The sequence below is a fragment of the Cyprinodon tularosa genome, unplaced genomic scaffold (assembly GCF_016077235.1).
Source record: "Cyprinodon tularosa strain WSP-4 unplaced genomic scaffold, ASM1607723v1 ctg148, whole genome shotgun sequence".
Lineage (NCBI taxonomy): Eukaryota > Metazoa > Chordata > Actinopteri > Cyprinodontiformes > Cyprinodontidae > Cyprinodon > Cyprinodon tularosa.
The window spans coordinates 1,714,207-1,733,631 of NW_024038309.1; the positions used below are offsets into that span (position 1 = coordinate 1,714,207).

General features: G+C 37.1%; 2 protein-coding genes across 2 annotated transcripts; both read right to left on the bottom strand.

The window, feature by feature from the left end:
- Positions 1 to 499: 499 nt before the first annotated feature.
- Positions 500 to 6,873, bottom strand: btr33 (bloodthirsty-related gene family, member 33). Its single transcript, XM_038279135.1, has 8 exons — positions 6,789 to 6,873; positions 4,333 to 4,896; positions 4,165 to 4,260; positions 3,755 to 3,988; positions 2,733 to 2,880; positions 2,611 to 2,637; positions 1,678 to 1,823; positions 500 to 1,400 (listed from the first exon to the last, which is right to left on the bottom strand). The coding sequence occupies exons 2-8, from the start codon at positions 4,891 to 4,893 to the stop codon at positions 969 to 971; spliced, it is 1,644 nt and encodes a 547-aa protein (XP_038135063.1). The 5' UTR covers positions 4,894 to 4,896; positions 6,789 to 6,873; the 3' UTR covers positions 500 to 968.
- On the bottom strand, positions 6,449 to 16,828 carry LOC119779451. The gene is made up of 12 exons (XM_038279100.1): positions 16,690 to 16,828; positions 16,533 to 16,577; positions 14,817 to 14,987; positions 14,499 to 14,729; positions 13,829 to 13,928; positions 12,821 to 13,059; positions 11,538 to 11,795; positions 10,034 to 10,291; positions 8,323 to 8,580; positions 8,197 to 8,202; positions 7,236 to 7,293; positions 6,449 to 6,524 (listed from the first exon to the last, which is right to left on the bottom strand). Exons 2-12 carry the CDS (start codon positions 16,564 to 16,566, stop codon positions 6,449 to 6,451), a joined length of 1,689 nt encoding a protein of 562 aa, XP_038135028.1. The 5' UTR covers positions 16,567 to 16,577; positions 16,690 to 16,828.
- Between the last annotated feature and the right edge of the window lie 2,597 nt (positions 16,829 to 19,425).

A 19,425-nucleotide genomic window follows, 5' to 3' on the forward strand; every position in this document is an offset into this window, starting at 1 on the left:
GTTTAATGTGGACATGTGCTGTGATGTCAGTCGGGTTTGTATCCTTTGCAGACAGAGGGATTGATCTCTTAAATGTTAATAGAGAGTGCCCCTCTGTGGAGGTTGATAAAAGAATAACACAACAGATGGAATAGTTCCCATGCTACTCAAATATTAACTAAATTAATCCAAGATTTCCGAGAGCTCATATATCTGAAAGTTCAGTTGCAGAGTTTTTAAGTTGAAATATATATATGTGTGGTTATTAGTGACAGGTTAGCAGTAAGATAAAGAATACCTTTAGGTGTGGTTATATTGGTGAATATTAAACTTCCTTCCTTCCTTCCTTCCTTCCTTCCTTCCTTCCTTCCTTCCTTCCTTCCTTCCTTCCTTCCTTCCTTCCTTCCTTCCTTCCTTCCTTCCTTCCATCCATCCATCCATCCATCCATCCATCCATCCATCCATCCATCCATCCATCCATCCATCCATCCATCCATCAAATAACCCGCCAACTGATTGATTACCACAATCTCAACTTTATTTAGCTTAATTTGTAGAGTTAATTGATTCATTCTGTTTATAATATATAAATCCACGATATAAAAACTTATATAAAACCACTTAAACATTTAATATTTCTTGTTAAAAGTAGTAGTAGTGGTTGTGATAGTGTTATCATACAACTACTATTAAATACTTTCCATATGATAATACATATGTGTATTTTTTTTAATAAAAAAGCATATTCTTATGCAATAAATACAAGTACTTGTGATAATGTTCTATTCCCTGAAAAAATAGTCTCAATGGTTACATTTTTTTTATATTTTTTCCAATATAAGACTATATAACTGTATAAATAGATTTAATTTGAAGAATCTTTGGACATATATACAATAAGTCTCTAAAAGGGAACATGGTGTTTTATAAAACCATGTTACAAGGAGTGTTAAATGAACTAAAAAGTCATTGGATTCATATTTAAAATGTCATATAGTGATGTCCTCTAAATCCCTGCTGAAGACATGCTTATTAAGTGGCAGGATGGTCAGCGGCGATCTGTTGGTGCCGTCGTCATTTGTATCCGGGTTGAAAAAGGGAAAAATGGCCTCAGTGAAGTGGTACTCTGTGAATGAGTAGATGTGTGACCGAGTCTCTGCATTGTAAAAGGACACAGTCCCATCTTCATAATCCAGGAACACACCAACGACCTGTGGCCTCTGGCTAGGATACAGCAGCTTCGCCTCTCCTCCGCAGGCCCAGTACTCAGTTCCTTTCCTCAGACAGATAGCCCAGAATCCATCCTCTGGGCTCAGAGTGACCACGCTTTTCCTTTTGACAGATGCCCGAGCCACACCCAGGTCCCACGCTGTCTTATCTCCCACCTGCACCTCCCAGTACCGCCTCCCTGTGGTAAAACCCTACAGAGACAAGAATAAAGGGTCTGAAGCCATTTTTGTGTTTCATTTGCTAAATAAAATTAAATAAATAAAACATGTGAAGGAGTATTACAAAACATTTTAGGATCATCCTTTTAGAAATATTTGAAAAGACACAGAGATTAGCTCAAAATAGCACTTTTAGTCTTAGCATTTTGGTTGAAGTTATTAGGAGCCATAGTGGAGGATCTAAAGAGTCCCAGGTCGCAGAGATGGGCCCCACCCTAAACAGCGAGGCATAAAACCCAACCTTTATTACCATAAGTGCGAGGACACATGGAGCTCTGTCAAACCGCTCAGGGAGATCTGCCACATTTTGCATTCTGTTTCCATCCTGCACCTGCCTCCCATCCTCTGACAGAACCAGCCATGGGTTGGCTGTCTTTGGGTCCAGAAGGACATCAGCTTGTTGGACAAAAAGAGAACACAGCAGAGGAACCTTTATGTTGTTATGGCTCATATCAGCCATTGTTATGTCTGTGTTTCCAGGCTGTTGATAGTGTTAAACACGTAGTACTCGTCAATCCTTACACTTATTTGTCTCCCTGGTAAAGATGTGTAAAAGTATAAGCTAAACATTTCATTTAAACTCAACATTCAGTTCTTTTAAAATAAAACATTTTCCAATGGATAGACAAAAATAAAATTGAGAATTGTAAATAATTTAGGAACGTCTTTAAAGATTTGAATGTCAAATAAATTTAATAACTAATAAAGACTTTCTAACCCGGAGGTATAAAAACTATTTAACTCAAACCCCAATCACAGCCACTCTTCAAAACAGGAATCAGAATCAAACATTTTATGAAGTTTGATGTATTTTACACCTTACTATGTAATGTGATGTGGTGCTTGAAAAATCTAACTCCCATAACCCATCCATGACATAAAGGCAGAGATAGGCCTAATTAAAAAGTAAAAAAATAAAACAACTACAGTAAAACCTGGATTTACTTTAAGAATTTAAAACATCTTTAATCGGTTTTCCAACGAATTAGCAAAGCTGTGTAGTTTGGATGTACAAGAAAGGCTTTGATCGTTCCTTGTTTGCTCTCAAATTTAATGTAAGCTAGTCAAGATTTTTATATATCCATTGTTACAATGTTATAAAGGTCAACAGAAATTAAGTTTATAAAAAAACAAATAAAGGGGAGATAATGCAAAAATAATCTGAAAGTCCCCTAAATTTTACCTTCATACTGCTGGACCTTTTTGTGCTCTGAAAGACAACAGGAACACAGTAATTGAGTAAAATTGAAATTGTGATAAATAAAGATAATGAATGGCCTAATGATTTTTTCCATCTTGACAGACCTTTAAAGGACAGTTTTTCAATCTGTAATTTCAGCTGCTCTTGAATGCCAGCAACTGCTCTCCTTATGGTCCCCAAGCAAGTGTCTGAATAGACGAGGATGTTTAAGGAGTCGTCTTTAGACACAGCAGAGCTCACAGATGGAAAACTCTAAGACCAAGGATTCAAAATAAAAAGTACAGATCAGATTATAAGATTATGTAATTATGCTTAAGGTCTAACTTCAGGAGTGCTGATGAATATTCCCAACTCTATCTGATGGTGATGGGATTATTTCTCAATCCACCCATTTTTCAGTTTGTACAGTATCTCCCCAAATTGTATAAAGACTTTATCTCTATCCCTACATCCCTGAGCAGTATGGAAGCGAATCGTTACCATATTTCAAATGAAAAAGCATTTTCAGAAATGCTTTTTCAAGTGTGCCGGCCGGAAACTGGTTGAATTGGATTCTACCTGCTCAGCTAATTCTAAAAGTGGTTGTACAATTCTGGAAATGCTTTTTCATTTTCAAATTTTACATTTCAAATTGAATTTTGGTATGTATTTGCTGGGGTATGTTTTGAAAAGTAAATCTCAAATGTCTTTTTCTTTTTCATTTTAAATAAGTAAAAGGATGAGCAGTGTTAAAGGAGAAAAGGAAAATGCAAACAGGATGATTGATTAATAATTTCATTTATGAGTCAAACAATGAAGCCACATTCTTAAACAAAAAGCATTTCTTAAAATGCTTTCTCATTTGAAATATGGTAACGATTTGCTTCCATAGAGCGGAGCAATTCACTGATGAAATACAACAAATAATGAAAACCAGATTGAAACAAAATAGATATTATCTTTTAGAGATATGCTCACACTGCAATGATGATTTACTGAAAAGAAAATTATTTGACTTTTATCTAATGATTGGTATAATAGGATATAAAATGTTCCACTGGTGGGTATAAAATATATCATATAAATATCCTGAAGATAAATAAAATGTCAGATATGAAATAAAGAATCGATCTGTTCTTATTATGACCTGCACAACATGAAGGTCATCCTCATGGTGCAACAGCACCTCCAGTTCTCCTCTTCTCCTCTGCAGCTCAGAGATTTCTGATTCCAGGTCCAGAATCAGCCTCTTCGCCCTCACTTCTGCTACCATCTGCTTCTTCTTGATCACCTCCACCAGCTCCACTTGGCTTCTCTCCACGCTGCGAAGCAGAGCTGAGAAAATCTGCACACTTTCCTCAATGTCCCTCTTTGAGTTTTCCTGCGAGTGAGGAGTAGAAACTAAAAATGAGGGGAAACTGTAGCGTATAATTAGGAAAAACAGATGAGGATTGCATATTTTGAAGAGTTATCCTTACTCTTCCCAATGTGTGATATCATAGCTTCATAGCTCAAGTCTATTGCAAGACAGGCTTATATTTTCCTGAATCAACTCACTTTGCCAAGATCAAGATTGTGCTTGATCTCCTCCAGCTTCTGCAGCCTCTCCTGGATCATCTGCTGAACTTCACCTTGGATAAGTTTTATCTGAACCTGAAGAACAATGATCAAAGCTGTAAAGTAAAGTAAACCCTAAACTGAGGATGTCAGACTCTTGACAGTCACCTTCTTTTCTTTACTCTCTCGTTCCACTGGAACCGTGTCACGGCAGCGGTGATCGGTTTTGATGCACTGCAGACAAACACACTCCTGATGACTCCTACAGAACAACTCCAGGAGCTTCTGGTGGCTCCTACACACCCTGCTCTCCAGCATGGCAACAGGCTCAATCAGTGTGTGATTCTTCAGCACCCCAGCTCTCAGGTGAGGCTCCAGGTGGGCCTCGCAATAAGAGGTCAGACACACCATGCAGGACCTCAAGGCCTTGGTTTGCTTTCCTACGCACACGTCACAGCTAACAGTCTTCCCCACCACACCGTTCTGCCTCCTGGCTCGGATCTGCTCTGACATTTCTTTGGCGAAAGAGTTTTCGCAGAGCTCGGGACACATTTCGTACACTGTGTGACACTTGGGGCAGTTGATAGAGCGTCTTCCATCCCAGTGAGAGGTGATGCAGGTGTGGCAGAAGCTGTGGCCACAGGGAATGGAGACTGGCTCCAAAAAAACATCCTGACAGATGGAGCACTGAAACTGCTCTTCAGACAGAAAAAAGTCATGGGAAGTCATCACCTCAGAAGGGAAAAACAGAACCATGATGTTAATTGAAACAGATAATACTATATCAGATCAAAACATTGCAAGTGTTATACGTATAAAGAGTATTTAATCAAAAACTTTACATCTCTTGTACTGTTTCTTATTTTTTACCTTACTTGATTTACTGTATTAAAGTGTTGGGAAACATCTATAAAACTAACTTAAACCCTACTTTTTTTCACAGCTTTTTTTCCCCCACACCTTGAACCATGCAGGTTATATGAAGGTGCGGCTTTTATGTGGATTTTTCCCAACTGCCAGGGGGTGGAAATCATAGTTCGAAATCAAAGACGAAGCGGCTTATATTAATTTAGCACAAGCGCCTGCTAGCAGCAGGCACAACGCAGTACAGATGTACAAAATTCAAAAAATTTGAGATTTATTTGTCGAACCGGTGAAGATACTGTGTGCAGGATCTGCAGAGGTACGCTCTATAACACGAGGTGGATTGGTGGCCTCAGTTTTCTAACCTACAGCCACTGGATCCTTTGTGTGGCCCACATGCCATGTACAGCATCTTTAAAGTACCAGACATTATGGAGACATCCACTGCTCCACTTAAAATTTTTTTCAGATTTGACTTGCCTTCAAATATCAGATTTAGATACTCCAATGTCTGCCTGTTCTAAAAGTATCAGGTTCCTAAACAGTCTGGTGGGAAGTGTGCACACAGTTATAATAGATATATTAGAACTTTAACTGAGTGAAATGATTATGAAACGAACAACTTCAATGCATGTTGAAAGCAGGAACAAAGAGTTTGTCTTTTGCATAATTATGCTGTTGTGCCTTACAATGTGGAACTGTACCAGTACCTCCGTCCCCAAAATAGCCTCACAACAGGATGGTACCACTACTGTGCCAAGCAGTTTAATACAAAGAGCTTTTGTTGAATACCTTGACTGCTCCATGTCGGTACCATTATTTCTTCATTGCTCAATATTTATGCAAATATTTCAACAGATACAAATCAAGCCTAATAGCAAAGTTGAGATGGTAAAGAAAAATAAGGAGGGGCACTTATTTTATTTTTCTGTAGCTCAGAGTGGCTTTTCCAAATAAGAAAGACACCCGCCTGGAATGGGAGGAGGGGCAGCAGCACCTAGATGCAAAAATGGCATATGGTATAAGCCTGTTGGGAACCGGCTAATGCCAGTTGGTAACTTGTTTTAAGCCAGTTGCTAAAAGGCATATTCCATTTGGAAACTGATTTATGCCAGTTGCTAACTGGCATATGCCGATTGGGCAACTGGCACGGACCATTTTCCAAATGGCATAAGCTGGTTCCCCACTGGAATATACCATTTTTTTTTTACTTGCATGCCAGAAACCACTTTGTGTTCTCGCTGTCACTCAGGAGGAGGGTGTGGAAATTGTCAAATTCATTATTTTTTTTTTTACGTTTTCAGCTATAGCCCTAGCTATCTCAATTTTCTTTTTCCTCAGCTCAACATTTCTCTGCCCTGAAACATTATTAAAAATGACCAATTCAATTACATCTGACCCATTTGATCATTAGCTTGAATCAACTCAGGAACCCTTGTTGGCCAAAGTCCACCTGCCTGGACACATGACTCAGTACCTCACCTTCTGTTTCAGTTCTGTTTCAAACATAACACAAAACACAAAAACATGAAACACCAACAGTTTCCCACCTTCCCATTTAGTAAATCATAGCAATCCACAAATCCTTGAACTGCTACACAAAAACATGTAACTCTCATCTGAAAGAGCCAGTTTGTGGTTCCATAATTTATTCTCCTTCTGCATTAATCTCCATGGTAAAAAACTAAAATCAAACCAACATTAATGGTAGGTTACAGTGTTTATTTCTGGTGATTTACTCTGTCTAAGTCTTGTCCTACCTTTTTTCCCTGAATGTGAAAGATGACCTCGGCTCGAGCAAACACTGGGCATTGTGGTTGTTAAGCCAAAGTCCTTCCTATTTAGCTCTTACCACTCCCTGTGGGAATTTTTTTTCATGTCACTCTGTTGTGGGAGGGGTAATGTCAGCATTGGCAGTATTGATTTGTTTTGTAAAATATTTCCTGTATTTCTATGAAGATATTTTAACTGGTTTGAACAAGACAGAAGTGACACCAGTTTTTCCACTTTAAAATTCAACAAAATGTAATTTATTAAGAAGATAGATATAATGATAGATAGATAAACTGAACAGACAGTAAATACATTTCAATATTTGATAACAAATAGCAGTTCTGCGCATCTCATGGCTGAACAGATGTAACCTTGATGGAAAACTGAGGCAACAACCCATGCTGAAGGAACCACTGTTAAAACAGGAAAACCACAGGTCAGTGGTCAATCTACCATAGGTCTTTAGATTCATATCCAAGGCAACGATGTAATCTAGAAAAAGAAACGTAATGATCTAATTATAACACTTAACCTATTATGTGTTCTATAGAAACAGATTTGTAAACACGGAGTCTTTGCCAGTGAGGTGCATAAACTTCTTTATGAATGAAGTTCACATTTCTGAGAAGTTTATTCTAAATAATGCTACCTTTGAAATGGAGAATTAGAAGGAAACTTATATTGACATCATTTTAACTGTGGGGTTAAGCTCTAACCTTGGATATTATCAGATTTACAATGTTTAATTAAGGCTTTTTGTAATTAATAATCAATGCGAAATGGAGCAAAGGGAAAGGCAGCAGCTTTCAACTCCTCTCGACGTTTTGTGAGTCAGTGACTACGAGAATAACAATGTTTGTTTAGTTTGACATTGAGAAAAGTGGCAAACTGGGAGAGTAATAAAGGGGCAAAAAGATCCACAGTCAAAACTATAATTAAGTCATATTATAGTAATGAAGGAGAGCAATCATTTTGGAAATACTCCATTTTAGAAGCAGTTTCTGCAGGGAAAGATAATGTCCTTTTAACTCTATAAGAGAAACAATTATGCCACCTTAACCCTAAACATGGATCATTACCATTAATTGATCTTAATAGTTTAGAACTATGGTGTGATAAATATGTTTAGACCCTAATGAACGAGCAGTATCTCAAAGCGAAGCTTTTGTCTTTCAAAATACATAGGCAGTTAACTATGAATGTGAATACATTTATTTTGGCTGGAATGAACTGAAATATTAGCTACTATTTTAGGAGGATGAAGCTGGAAAACTCTGTTCTTATCTTTCCTGACAATATTATGAAGTTTGCACAGTTACTGTTTAACTAAAATAAAAATGATCAACTAAACATTAAACAAAGTAAAATTATGAAAGTGTATTGGCTATTACTTACTTGGTCCTAAAGGTAGATGAGTTTGGGACAAGAGAAAAAGGGAGAAATAGAAATTATTTAATTACTTAATTCAAAAACTATAAATCAATTGACAGGACATTGTATCAACAAAGCAAACAATCCCACCAGTAGTAGCATTGATGCTGACTCCATTGCTTCTGACATTCTCAAACACAGAGAAGAGGGTGAATGTGTATTTAGCTCCAGCAGTCAGAGATGTGACTGTGTGAGTTAATAGTCCATCTCTGTCTGTTGCTCCAATGTTTGTCTCTGTGCCATTAAACTGGAGAACAAAGCTGGTGTTGTTGTTGATTTTATCCCACTGCAGAGTGATACTGGTCTCATCTTGGCTTAATGGTCTAAAGTTGCTTGGATTTTGAGGAGCTGATGGAGCAAAGAGAAATAAAAAGCAGTCAAGTAATTAAAGGTAGAAAAAATGTTGCCTCCTCCTCTTGAACTTTTTCCAAAATTGTTTGAAAATGACAGAAAAAGTTTCAGAAAAGTTTCAGAAACTTGCCAAAATTACGGTCAAGAAAATAAGCTTCATAATCAACATAGCAACAGATTCACACAATAAATGACTAGTTGCTCTTCTCTTTCAGAGCAAAAAATGCACTGTATCTGCTGAGGTAGAGTCAAATTAGAATAAACAAATACCAAAAGAAATTTCCTTTCTGTTCCTAGAAGGCTGTAGCCATTTGATTATCGTTTAAACTCATAAAGTCTAGTCCTCTCTGCACCTACTCTGCGGGTGTTTGGTCCACATGAGCGTGGGCCCACGTCATCTGTTTGGCTGGGCCAGGCTGGGCCAGACTGGGCCCCATAGGCAAAGGCCCGGCCACCAGGCGCTCGCATACGAGCCCCAACCCCAGGCCTGGCTCCAGGGTGGGGCTGCGCCATACCGGGCAACTCTTTCCATAAGGGTCTTCTGAGCTGCTCTTAGTCTGACCCGTCACCTAGGACCTTTTGCCATGGGAGACCCTACCAGGAGCATAACTTCCCAGACAACAAAGCTCCTAGGATCATTCGGACAGTCAAAAAACTCCACAACGTTAAGGTGGCAGATTGCGGGGGTTGTTAAAGTAAACAACCCCCATGTTTACACAAAATAAAAAAAAAAAACTAATTAAAGGGTGGAAGTGAAGACTAGCCAGTCAAACAAAAGAAAGGAATTAAGAAAGTGTGCTGGAAAAAGATGAAAATAAATAGTGATGAGAATAAAGATGGAATTAGAATTGCTTTTACGGTACTTACCAGGAAACACTAGAGAGATAAGACTAACTAGTTTGAGAAAAAAAAAAAAGTTTGTAAGAAATGTTGTGGAATCATTAACTTAGGCCTCCTTTAGCCATGCTATCTCTCTTCTTCTTTTAAATTAAGCTGCTTCTTGGACAATATCAACAACTTCTAAAATATAACTGATAATTGGAATCAAGTAGTCACCTCATTTAGATGTATCATCCTTCAAGAATCAAGCCAAGAAAAATAGCCGTTTTTTATAAAATACAGAGCAGTGTAACCTGTGAGCATTACTGTTTAATTTCGGTAAAAATATTTTATCTGTGTGTTACAGATGATGATGATTATAAATGCACATACTGTAGACATGGGGCTTATAATGGATGAAGTGCAATCTTAATTACCAAAAAAATATACAAATTCAGGTGTTAATTTGAGACATAAAGCTCAGAAATTCTGGTTGATCTAATCTCAAGTTACATTGCAAATATAGAGATTGATGCATTTTCAAAGTGAACAATGCAAGAACTGTTCAATTCAATTTAAGACAGCTTTTTTCTTTAGCATTTCTTACTAGCAATGAAGTTAAATATCTCACCAGTGACAGCCGAAAGCTGTACTCCTCTGCTCCTGACATTCTCAAACACCGTGGTGAGGAGGAATGTGTATTTAGTTCCAGCAGTTAGAGATGAGAGTGTGTGAGTTACTGGTCCATCTCCATGTGGTGCATTAATGAATATTTCCGCACCATTGAAGAAGAGAACATAGCTGTAGTTGTTGTTCCTTTTATCCCACTGCAGAGTGATGCTGCTCTCATTTTGTGATGAGGATCTAAAGCCCTCTGCATTTTCAGGAGCTAAAATTAAATTAGATGAAAATAGATTTGTTAGTTTGTGTTAAGTTTTTGATTATTAGCCTGAGTGTTTTGCTTCTCTATGTAGTCCCTGTGGGCTGAAACAAATCAACACCTTATATTACAGGAGAAAACACGAAAGCAAACATTTTTAAGATAATGGTAACAGTGCCAAGTGTCATAATAGATTCCTATATTTTATTTAAAATAAATCAAAATTTGATTAGATGAGCTATATTGATCTCACAGCAGAGAAATTCACTGGTCACATATTGGCATAGTACTTAAAGAAGGTGCAAACAAGGAGGAAAAGGTGCATTAGGAATAATAAAAAAAAAAATCTTTTTAACTTGACTGTCAGGGCTCCGTACAACCAGAAAGTTAGAGGGAAACAAAGTATGTTATCATTAAAACTCTACTGCTGATTATCTCAAACACAAGAGATTAAATTTGTTTTTCAGTTCCAGCAGACAGAGATGAGACTGTGCGTGTTACTGGTCCATCTATGTCTGACCATTTTTTCCCCCTGTGCCATTAACTGGAAAAACTTGTTCTAAGATCTTTAAAAACTTTTAAAAAGTTTGCATGCATAATGCAGAACAACAAGCAAATTCCTAGTAAAAAAAAAACATCAGGAAAAGAGAAATGTGTTATGTTCAAACTACAAAAAGGCAGAATTTTTCCCCTCATCCACTGCAAAAAACATTTACGGCAGAGCTACTTCCTTAACCAAGCCTGTCTTTAAAGTTAAGCTTTCTACTGTAAAAGACAGCAAGGCTTAGGGTATAATTGGTAAGGCGTTCTGCTAAGATGGCATTTTGTTTTTGGTTGGTTAATCCCTTGACAACATTTAATATTTTGACACAGATAATACATCATCACAAGTTAAACTTGAGTTAAACTCAGGATTAAAATGAAAGAGACACTGTGCAGATGAATGTAACACTTAGTGTTTCCAAAGCATGATTGTAGTCAGAAGTAGTCAGACAGGATTGTCCATATATTTTTAAAAGTCATCTTGTTTTCTTTCTGCTGCAGCTTACATGTACCTGTTATGCAAATTAAAAATGTCCAATGCAGAAATAGTTCCGTGTGAGCCCAGTTATTTAAAATGTCCAATGATGTCATGACATGTTGATTATGTCGGTTATTTAAGGTAACCTGAAAATAATTTCATTCTCAGCTTGGTCACATCTATAAAAAGTGAGGATTAAAATAGATGGGGCAAAGACTAAGTTCAACATCTTACCAGTGACAGCTTTAATTTGTACTCCATTGCTTCTGATGCTATCGAGCACAGAAAAGAGAGTGAATGTATATTTAGTTCCAGCAGACAGAGATGAGACAGTGTGGCTTATTGGTCCATCTCCTTCTGGTGCACTGATGTTTGTCTCTGTGCCATTAAACAGGAGAACAAAGCTGATGTTGTTGTTGATTTTATCCCACTGCAGAGTGATACTGGTCTCATCTTGTGCTGATGGCCCAAAGTTTCCTGCATTGGGTGGAACTGACAGAAACAAAAACAAAAAAAAGGGATGAGGAATAACTCTTAGTCCTTTAATACATAAAAAGTCACAATTTACTTTGTCAAATATTTCATTCTTCAGTATTACATTTATAGTTAGACTTTAGTGACATCTGTTGTGGATAAAAATAATTGCATTTGAGCAGGAAACCATGGAATTACCTGTAGGGAGAACAAAAAAAAAGCTAAAAGAATTGAAATGCTACCCTCTTTAGAAGTAAAAGTGATTTTAAAGGAGTCTTAAGCAATTTATTACTTTAATGTGATCTAAATATATTATTATAGTATTATTATTATATAATAAAGTAACCTGCAAAAAAATTATTTTGCTCTAAAAAAATCTTTATCTCAGTTGACATCGCATTGGTTTTTAAATGTTGATGAACTATTTTCCAGAAATCAAGGAACATTTTGTCCATATCTATTTCTTGATCATTATTTTGCAATCTTACGAAAGAAAACTGTAAGAATGTGTTGTACTGTATTCAACAGCCCTTAACATTTTCAAATTTTGTAACATTACAACGATTTGATTCAATGATGCAATGATATATTTGATTTAGATTTTATGAGATGGGCAAAAAAGAAAAACAACAGCTGTACATTTGTAGATTTAAGGAAATATAATAAAGCAGGTTTAGGTTTTGTATAAAGACATGAAAGATGTCATGTGCCACGGCAAAAGAAGTTGCCTTAAGTCATCCTTTGTATAATTTAATCTAAGAGGAGATCAGAAGGGAACCTTTTGGCTTACAAGTAAAAGGATGTGTGGATATTTAATTTCAGCTAGGGGAAGATGTAGGAGTTTATTCAAAGATGAATGTAGCTTAAACAGGGCAGTCATGGAAGAAAAGGCTAGAATATGGTCAAATCATAATTTTCACCAGCAGACATTTTAGTCTATAGATCAAAGAGGCTGCTGCAGGCATAGCCAAGAGGACTTTTTGCTCACATCTCTTGGGGTCTAGAAGAAAAGTATGACAGAGAGATTAAACTGGATACATTACTTGGTTTGTAGCAGATGAAAGGGTAGGGCAGGGAGCAGTGTGCATCATGCCATTCTCCAGAATTATTAAAATTTGCAGTCATACACTCATGATCGCTAAGGGTTGGTTGACCAGATGCCCAGTATCGAAATAAAGAGGTGCTGCCATCAGACCAGAGTTTTTCTCGATAAAGGCCAATCCACAGAAAAGATTCATCTTCAAGTATTGAGATCCTGTCATTTTCACTCTGATTGCGAACACTGTAATAGTATTGAAAAGTACATTGACATGAAATATAAACAAAGAACAACACAACATAATCTAGATGTCTCTATGTTTCTCATCTCATTGTTAAGGGGTCTACTATCAGCTCTACATCAATTAGCTATAAGAGATATTTAAGTGGATAATAATACTGGACTCAATTACTGCAAGATTAACCTATCGCTAGTGATTGCAAACAAGCCAAAATCGTCCTATAATACCATCCTATAATCATGGTTCTTAGGTGTTGTGAATAATCCCGAATTTATTATTCAGGATTATTCAGCCTGCATGGCATTCTGAATAAACCAATATTCCTCTGTGTCGTTTGTCTGAGGGGTCATGTGCCCAAAGTCTAATTCAGATAATTTTTGCAAATGTGTCGTACTGCCATATATTTGAATAGGATAATCTGACCTTGGGGTGAATTTGACTGGAATTTAACTCATACAGCTATTTTCAACTGTCTGTGAATGACCTTTATACTGATGCAGAAGAAATCTAATAGTTTTGGAAACTCCCTCATTATCCTTCCAATGTTTACATTCACACTTTTTTGATAACTTTATATACTATGTGATGTCTATCTACCTTGAAACCTGAATGCTGCAGGGTGGCAAACTCAAATTTGTGAAAAGATTTTCATAAATATATAAATGTATTCACGTTTGAAATGTAAGTAATTTGTCTAGGAACCTGAAATGGCCCTCAGGCCACAGTTCAGTCAACCCTGATTTAGATTATATTAGTATTCAGTATCTGTACCTGGCAAGATCAAAATAATACTTCCGACAGAACTTCTGAGCTTCCATCCAGTTAAGTGAGATATCACTGACAACATAGGATGGTGAACCGCCAACAGTGCCTGGAAATATATGGAAAGAACTAAGACCAGCAAGACAAAACTCTTCTTAAAACAGGTTAAGAATGATGCCAAATTACTCTCAAGCATAGAGTTTGCTGGGGTTCTTTTTCTTACTTGCTAATCTGTACTTATATTAAGCATTTATTTAGTAATATCTACAAAAATAGGAAGTGTAACACAGCTTAACAGACAGAAATTAATATTTTTTTTTCAAGTTGTATTGTAAATCAAACATCAGCATTTTTCACTCAGCACTCACAGCACTCTTTGCAATAATGGAATGAAAAGAAATGTATTTTGGCAAATAGAGGTCGACTGAAAACAAAAAAACTCTTGACCTTAAAAAATTTTGAAAACCTTTTAAAAAAAGAGACGATTTTTTAAAGAAAAGAATGAACTGAAGTCTACTCTCCTTAAAACTTCTAAGAATATCAACATATTTATATCTTATGTCTTTGTACTGTAGGAAGAAATAAGATATTAATATATAAATAAAATTTCTTTTTCTTCATGCCTCCCGATAACATATAATTTTAAACAAATAACAATGGTTCAATTAATGTTACTTACCATTGTAGCACACAAATTTATTTTTTTCATCACAGTTGTTGTCATCCCATTTGCCTAAATAGGGACTCCCACTCAATAGTTTGACACAGTGCTGTTTTCCATTAAGATTATTGGGCTGGCCTGAGTTCCAGTTTCTAAAGTCAGTCTCTCCATCACCATAAAAGCTACTGTCATCTATGGACCATTTCCAGGAGTTTACCAAGTCATCATACAGACCTATCCACCCGAAACCTGTTTATACAAGAAACACCCATTAAAAAAAGAAAGAAAAAAAAGGCTTTCAAGGTTTTCAAGGCATGTGTGTTGTAAGATACCCACCAGTGTAGTTTGAAATGGTGCGATTAACAGCTTCAACGTCTGCTATACTTTCTATGGTGGCCAGGTCAGTGTAGTCCCGTCTGCAGACACTTTGAGCATCTGTCCAGTTCAGAGTTCTGTTCACAAAGTAGTATTGACGAGTTTGGGCAAACGCAGCATGGAGCACTGTTCCTGAAATGAAAGCTTTTAAGTTTTGTTGTCTTATGTTATACTAGAAGAGTTAGTTTCCGTAATTCATGTGCAGACATGTGTGGCATGCAGAGATCTGCTCAGCCCCTCTTCTCTGATCACACTTTAGCCTGTGTTTAGACTTATAAGAAGTCTTCCAGCTTTTCTGCTCTTCAACAACTCTTCCTGTGCACAGGCACCTTCTTTATTTTATCGCTGGTCCATTCTAACTAAGGTGCCAAAACTATATTGACCTTTGCCTTACAATTTAATCCAACACCAGCTTTTATGATGTAATCATTGCATTAATACATTGTAGTTGTTTCAATTTTGGAATTTTTTGGAATTAACCTGTTTGCAGTTGGAGTGGGGAGCTTTTGATCTGGACTGAGGAAGCAGGGACTGGGTGAGTGGGGTCAGACTTATTCAATACCATGGCCAAAGTAACCAAGGTGGTCAAAAAACTCCACAGTGGCAAGTCTTTGGGGGTAGATGAGATCCGCCCTGATTACCTCAGATCTTTAGATGTTGTGGTTCATGCACCTTATCACAATGCTCAAGGAGTAGCAGAATGGGTAGTTGGTCTCTTAAAAAAAAGGGGGGGCAAGGGTCTATTTCAGCTAAAGGGTGATCATACTTCTCAGTCCCCAGGAGGAGGCCTTTCAAAGGGTACTGGAGAGGAGAGTCTGGCTAAATGCTGAACCTCAGCTTCAGGAGGAGCAGTGCGGTTTTCATCACAGCCATAGTCACTAATTCAGCTCTACAGTAAACCCTCTGAGGGGTACTCAAAGGTTCATGGGAGTTTGCCCAACTTCAAGGCATCATACGGTGCTCCTCATGTTTCCCTTATGTTACCATGCCACCAGATGCTGCGCTGGTCTGTAGTGAAGAGAGAGCTGAGCCAAAAGACAAAGCTCTCCATTTACCAGTCAGTCCACATTTCTACCCTAACCAATTGTCATGAAAGCTGGGTTGTGACCAAAAGAACAAGATCGTATATACAAGCAGTCAAAATGGGTTCCCCTCACTGGGTGGCCAGGCGTTACACATGGAAAGGATGAAGAGCAAGACAATCTAGGAGAGGTTTGGAGTAAAGCCACTTTTCCTATACAATGATGGGAGTAGGCTGAGGTGGCGGGGACATCTGTTTTGGAACCCGAATGTATGTCTCCTCTGGGAGAAAGCTAAAGGGAAAGCCCAGGACACACTGGAGGTATTATGTCTCTCGGCTGGCCGTGGAATACGTAGGGTGTCTCCCAGAGGAGCTGGATGAAGATTCTGGGGATAGGGCAGTCTGATTGTTGCTGCTGTGACGCCATGAATGCTGCCCCCTCGACCCCATAGAAATATGAGATATTTTCTCTCAGTTTAAACTAAAAATTTTCCAGTAGTAACTTTAAAGTTAATGACATCATGGATCTTACATAACACCCTGCTTATCTGACAGCGCAACAGCTAAATCAAAACAGAATTTTCAAGTTGTTAGAAGATTGAAGAAAATGTAGAAAATGTAGACTAAGCTAAAAAAATAAATTAGAATTCACCCACCTGTAAAGACCAGGACAATCAGCCTGCAATCCATAACTCAAATCTCTGAAAAAGGGCATAATGATAGTTTTTTTTTTTTCATAAATTTGTCTAATTATAAAGTAATTACATTTCATCACATAGTTTGTAAAAGGTAAATATTGCAGGATGTACTCACCCTAGTTTCTCTTTAAGTACAGGAGCTTCTACTCAGTGCTGGGCATCTATCACATCTGATGATGTGCTACTCTGTGAGTCTTCAAGGCTTGCCAAAATGTTTGTAGTTCTTATAGATATTTTCCCCCATAAGGAAGCAAATAAGGAACCAGGAAGAAAATAAAAAAATATGTCTTTTGTGCCTACATTTAAAGAATGAGGATATCCTGAAACCAGTTCTGCTCCACCTTAAAGACAGTGCTTTTCTGCATTAAAACAAGTATCATTTGTCACGTGTTGAGATAAGGTGAACAGTAGTTCTATAAATATTGCAAAACTAGTCAATAAGACATTTTTATCTTGACCCGCCAAGTCTCTGTTAAAATCAACATTTCCCTACAATACTGTTTTTTCCTCCAATTATAGTTATTTGTGTAAATAACAGCTGTAGTCACTCAGAAAGTGGAGTTGTTGTGTTGTAGTCCAAGAGGTAAACTGACACCAGTGTGATGTAGGTTATGTAAAAGTTATGTAAAAGAGCCCGGTCAACTTAAAGCGCTTCACATCACTTTCCTATATAAATTCAAATATATGTATGGAATAGTAACACGGATACAATCTCATTCAGATAAATGTAATGCTGCTTAAATGAGCAGTTGTTGAGAAATAGGGTTAAAATCTCCATTAAAAAGATACTTTCAGACTATTATTATACAATTGTGTTGTGCTCCTTAATGATGTACAAAAGGGAAATACAACATGGAAACTAATTGCAAACAGTGGCTGTCAACACAGAAAGTGGAGTATGGACAGCAGCTTCAATAGATATATTTCAGTCAGTATCAGGTAGAGACAGAGTCAAAGAAGAAGAATGTCAGATTTCACCAAATAGCTAGGCAAACACTTAAAGGAATAGTACACCCAAAACATGATTAGCCTTCATTTTCTACTCACCCCCATGCTGAACAACACTCTGGAGTACTTTTTTGATATCTCAAATGCATCTGGAGATCTGGGAGGCTTCTTGCTGTCTGCTGACATTCAAATAATGGAAGTCTATGGCGCCCGAGGCAGAAAGGTCCATAAAAGTCCACAAAAAACGTGTCAATATTCCTCCATACTGCTCGTCCAATATATTCCAAGTGTCCTGTTTCCGCAGACTCGTGAAAGCGCTTTCAGGAAATCCTATACACTACTGTTTATGCTCTAAAAACATTCTAAATGACTTTGTTTCGAGTAAATTATGGACGCTACCCACTTAGGACACTTGGAATACATTGGACGAACAGTATGGAGGAATATTGACACGTTTTTTGTGGACTTTTATGGACCTTTATATATACAAGTTTTCAGTAGCAAGAAAATCCTAAATTCTGTACATCAGGAAAAACAGCACATCATAGTACCAGAGAAGAAATTGTAATATTTGAAGAGAAAACATATACATAAAAAAGATATTGAAATGAAAACTAAAAAACTAAAAAATGTAACTCGATTTGGAAAGCAATCTCTAGAATCATCCATGCTTACATAAAATATTTTCCTTCAAAGATCAGAGAAAATGATTCAGCTCTTTGCAAAACTTAAAAAATATATCTATTTAATCCATTTTAAATCTTGTGTAATCACAGTTTTATTATATATGAGTGTGTACAAAAAACCCCTATTTATGATTAAATATTTTGCAGACTAAGCTCCTATTGATGATGATGTCTAGCTCCATCCCTGGTGAAGACATAACTTAATCTCTTTTCCCTCATCTGCCCTATGATTGAACAATCTTCTGCCAAGTGCTCATCTCCCCTATACATGCCTTATTTAAGTGAAAAATAAGCGGTAGAGAAGTATCTCAAGGTAAACAGATGTGTAATGAGTTAGGCAGGATGAGGGTGGGGCAGGGGAGAAACGAAAACAAACATTGCTTCAGCACAGAGACAATCAGGCCAGACAGGGGAAGTTCAGTCAACAAGCCAGAATATTAACAGGGATCACCTGCTTAATCTACTTCCACAATAAAATGTTATTGTTGCTTAGTCCCACGAGAGTGTAATTTTCACAATGATCACCAGGAAGCGTTATCACAGATCTATCCTCCCAGCAGCTGTAAGACTTAATAACTATCACTGTTCCCAACAGCCTCAAGAGGTCGTTACATTCATGCTGATTTTGCACAGTTCCTGTCTTAGTCAGTTAAATAACATGCTGCTGTCATTTTTGCACACCTCTGGTGTTGCTGCTACTTTTCACAAATCCATTACTGTAAAAATGTCCACAGCTGTATACTGAGTATTTATTCTCCAGATGTACAGTATTTATATGGTAAAAACACTGTACAGTATAGTATTTCTTTATTTTTATTTTACTTTGTCACTTATTTTGTTATTTTTATACAGTTTTTTAAGGTCCAGGTTGTGTGACCACTTTTGCTATAATATTTTGCTTCTGTAAGGCCACAATTTCCAAATTCTATTCAATTCTATCCAATTCAGTTCTATTCTAATCTATTCTATTCTATTCTATTCTATTCTATTTTATTGTATTCTATTCACAGATTCTCTTGGACAGAGGGCTGTATTTTTAAACCTAAGTCTGAAAAGGCATAGGCAACTGCTTAAGGTGGAATTTGCAGAGAGGGCGCAGGGAGATGTTGTATGGTTTAATGATAATTCTATTTTTATCTGTGATGGAAAATTCTTGGAATCTAGCAAAGAAAAAATGCTGCAAATACCATCCTAAACCTATATCTCAAACAAATGTT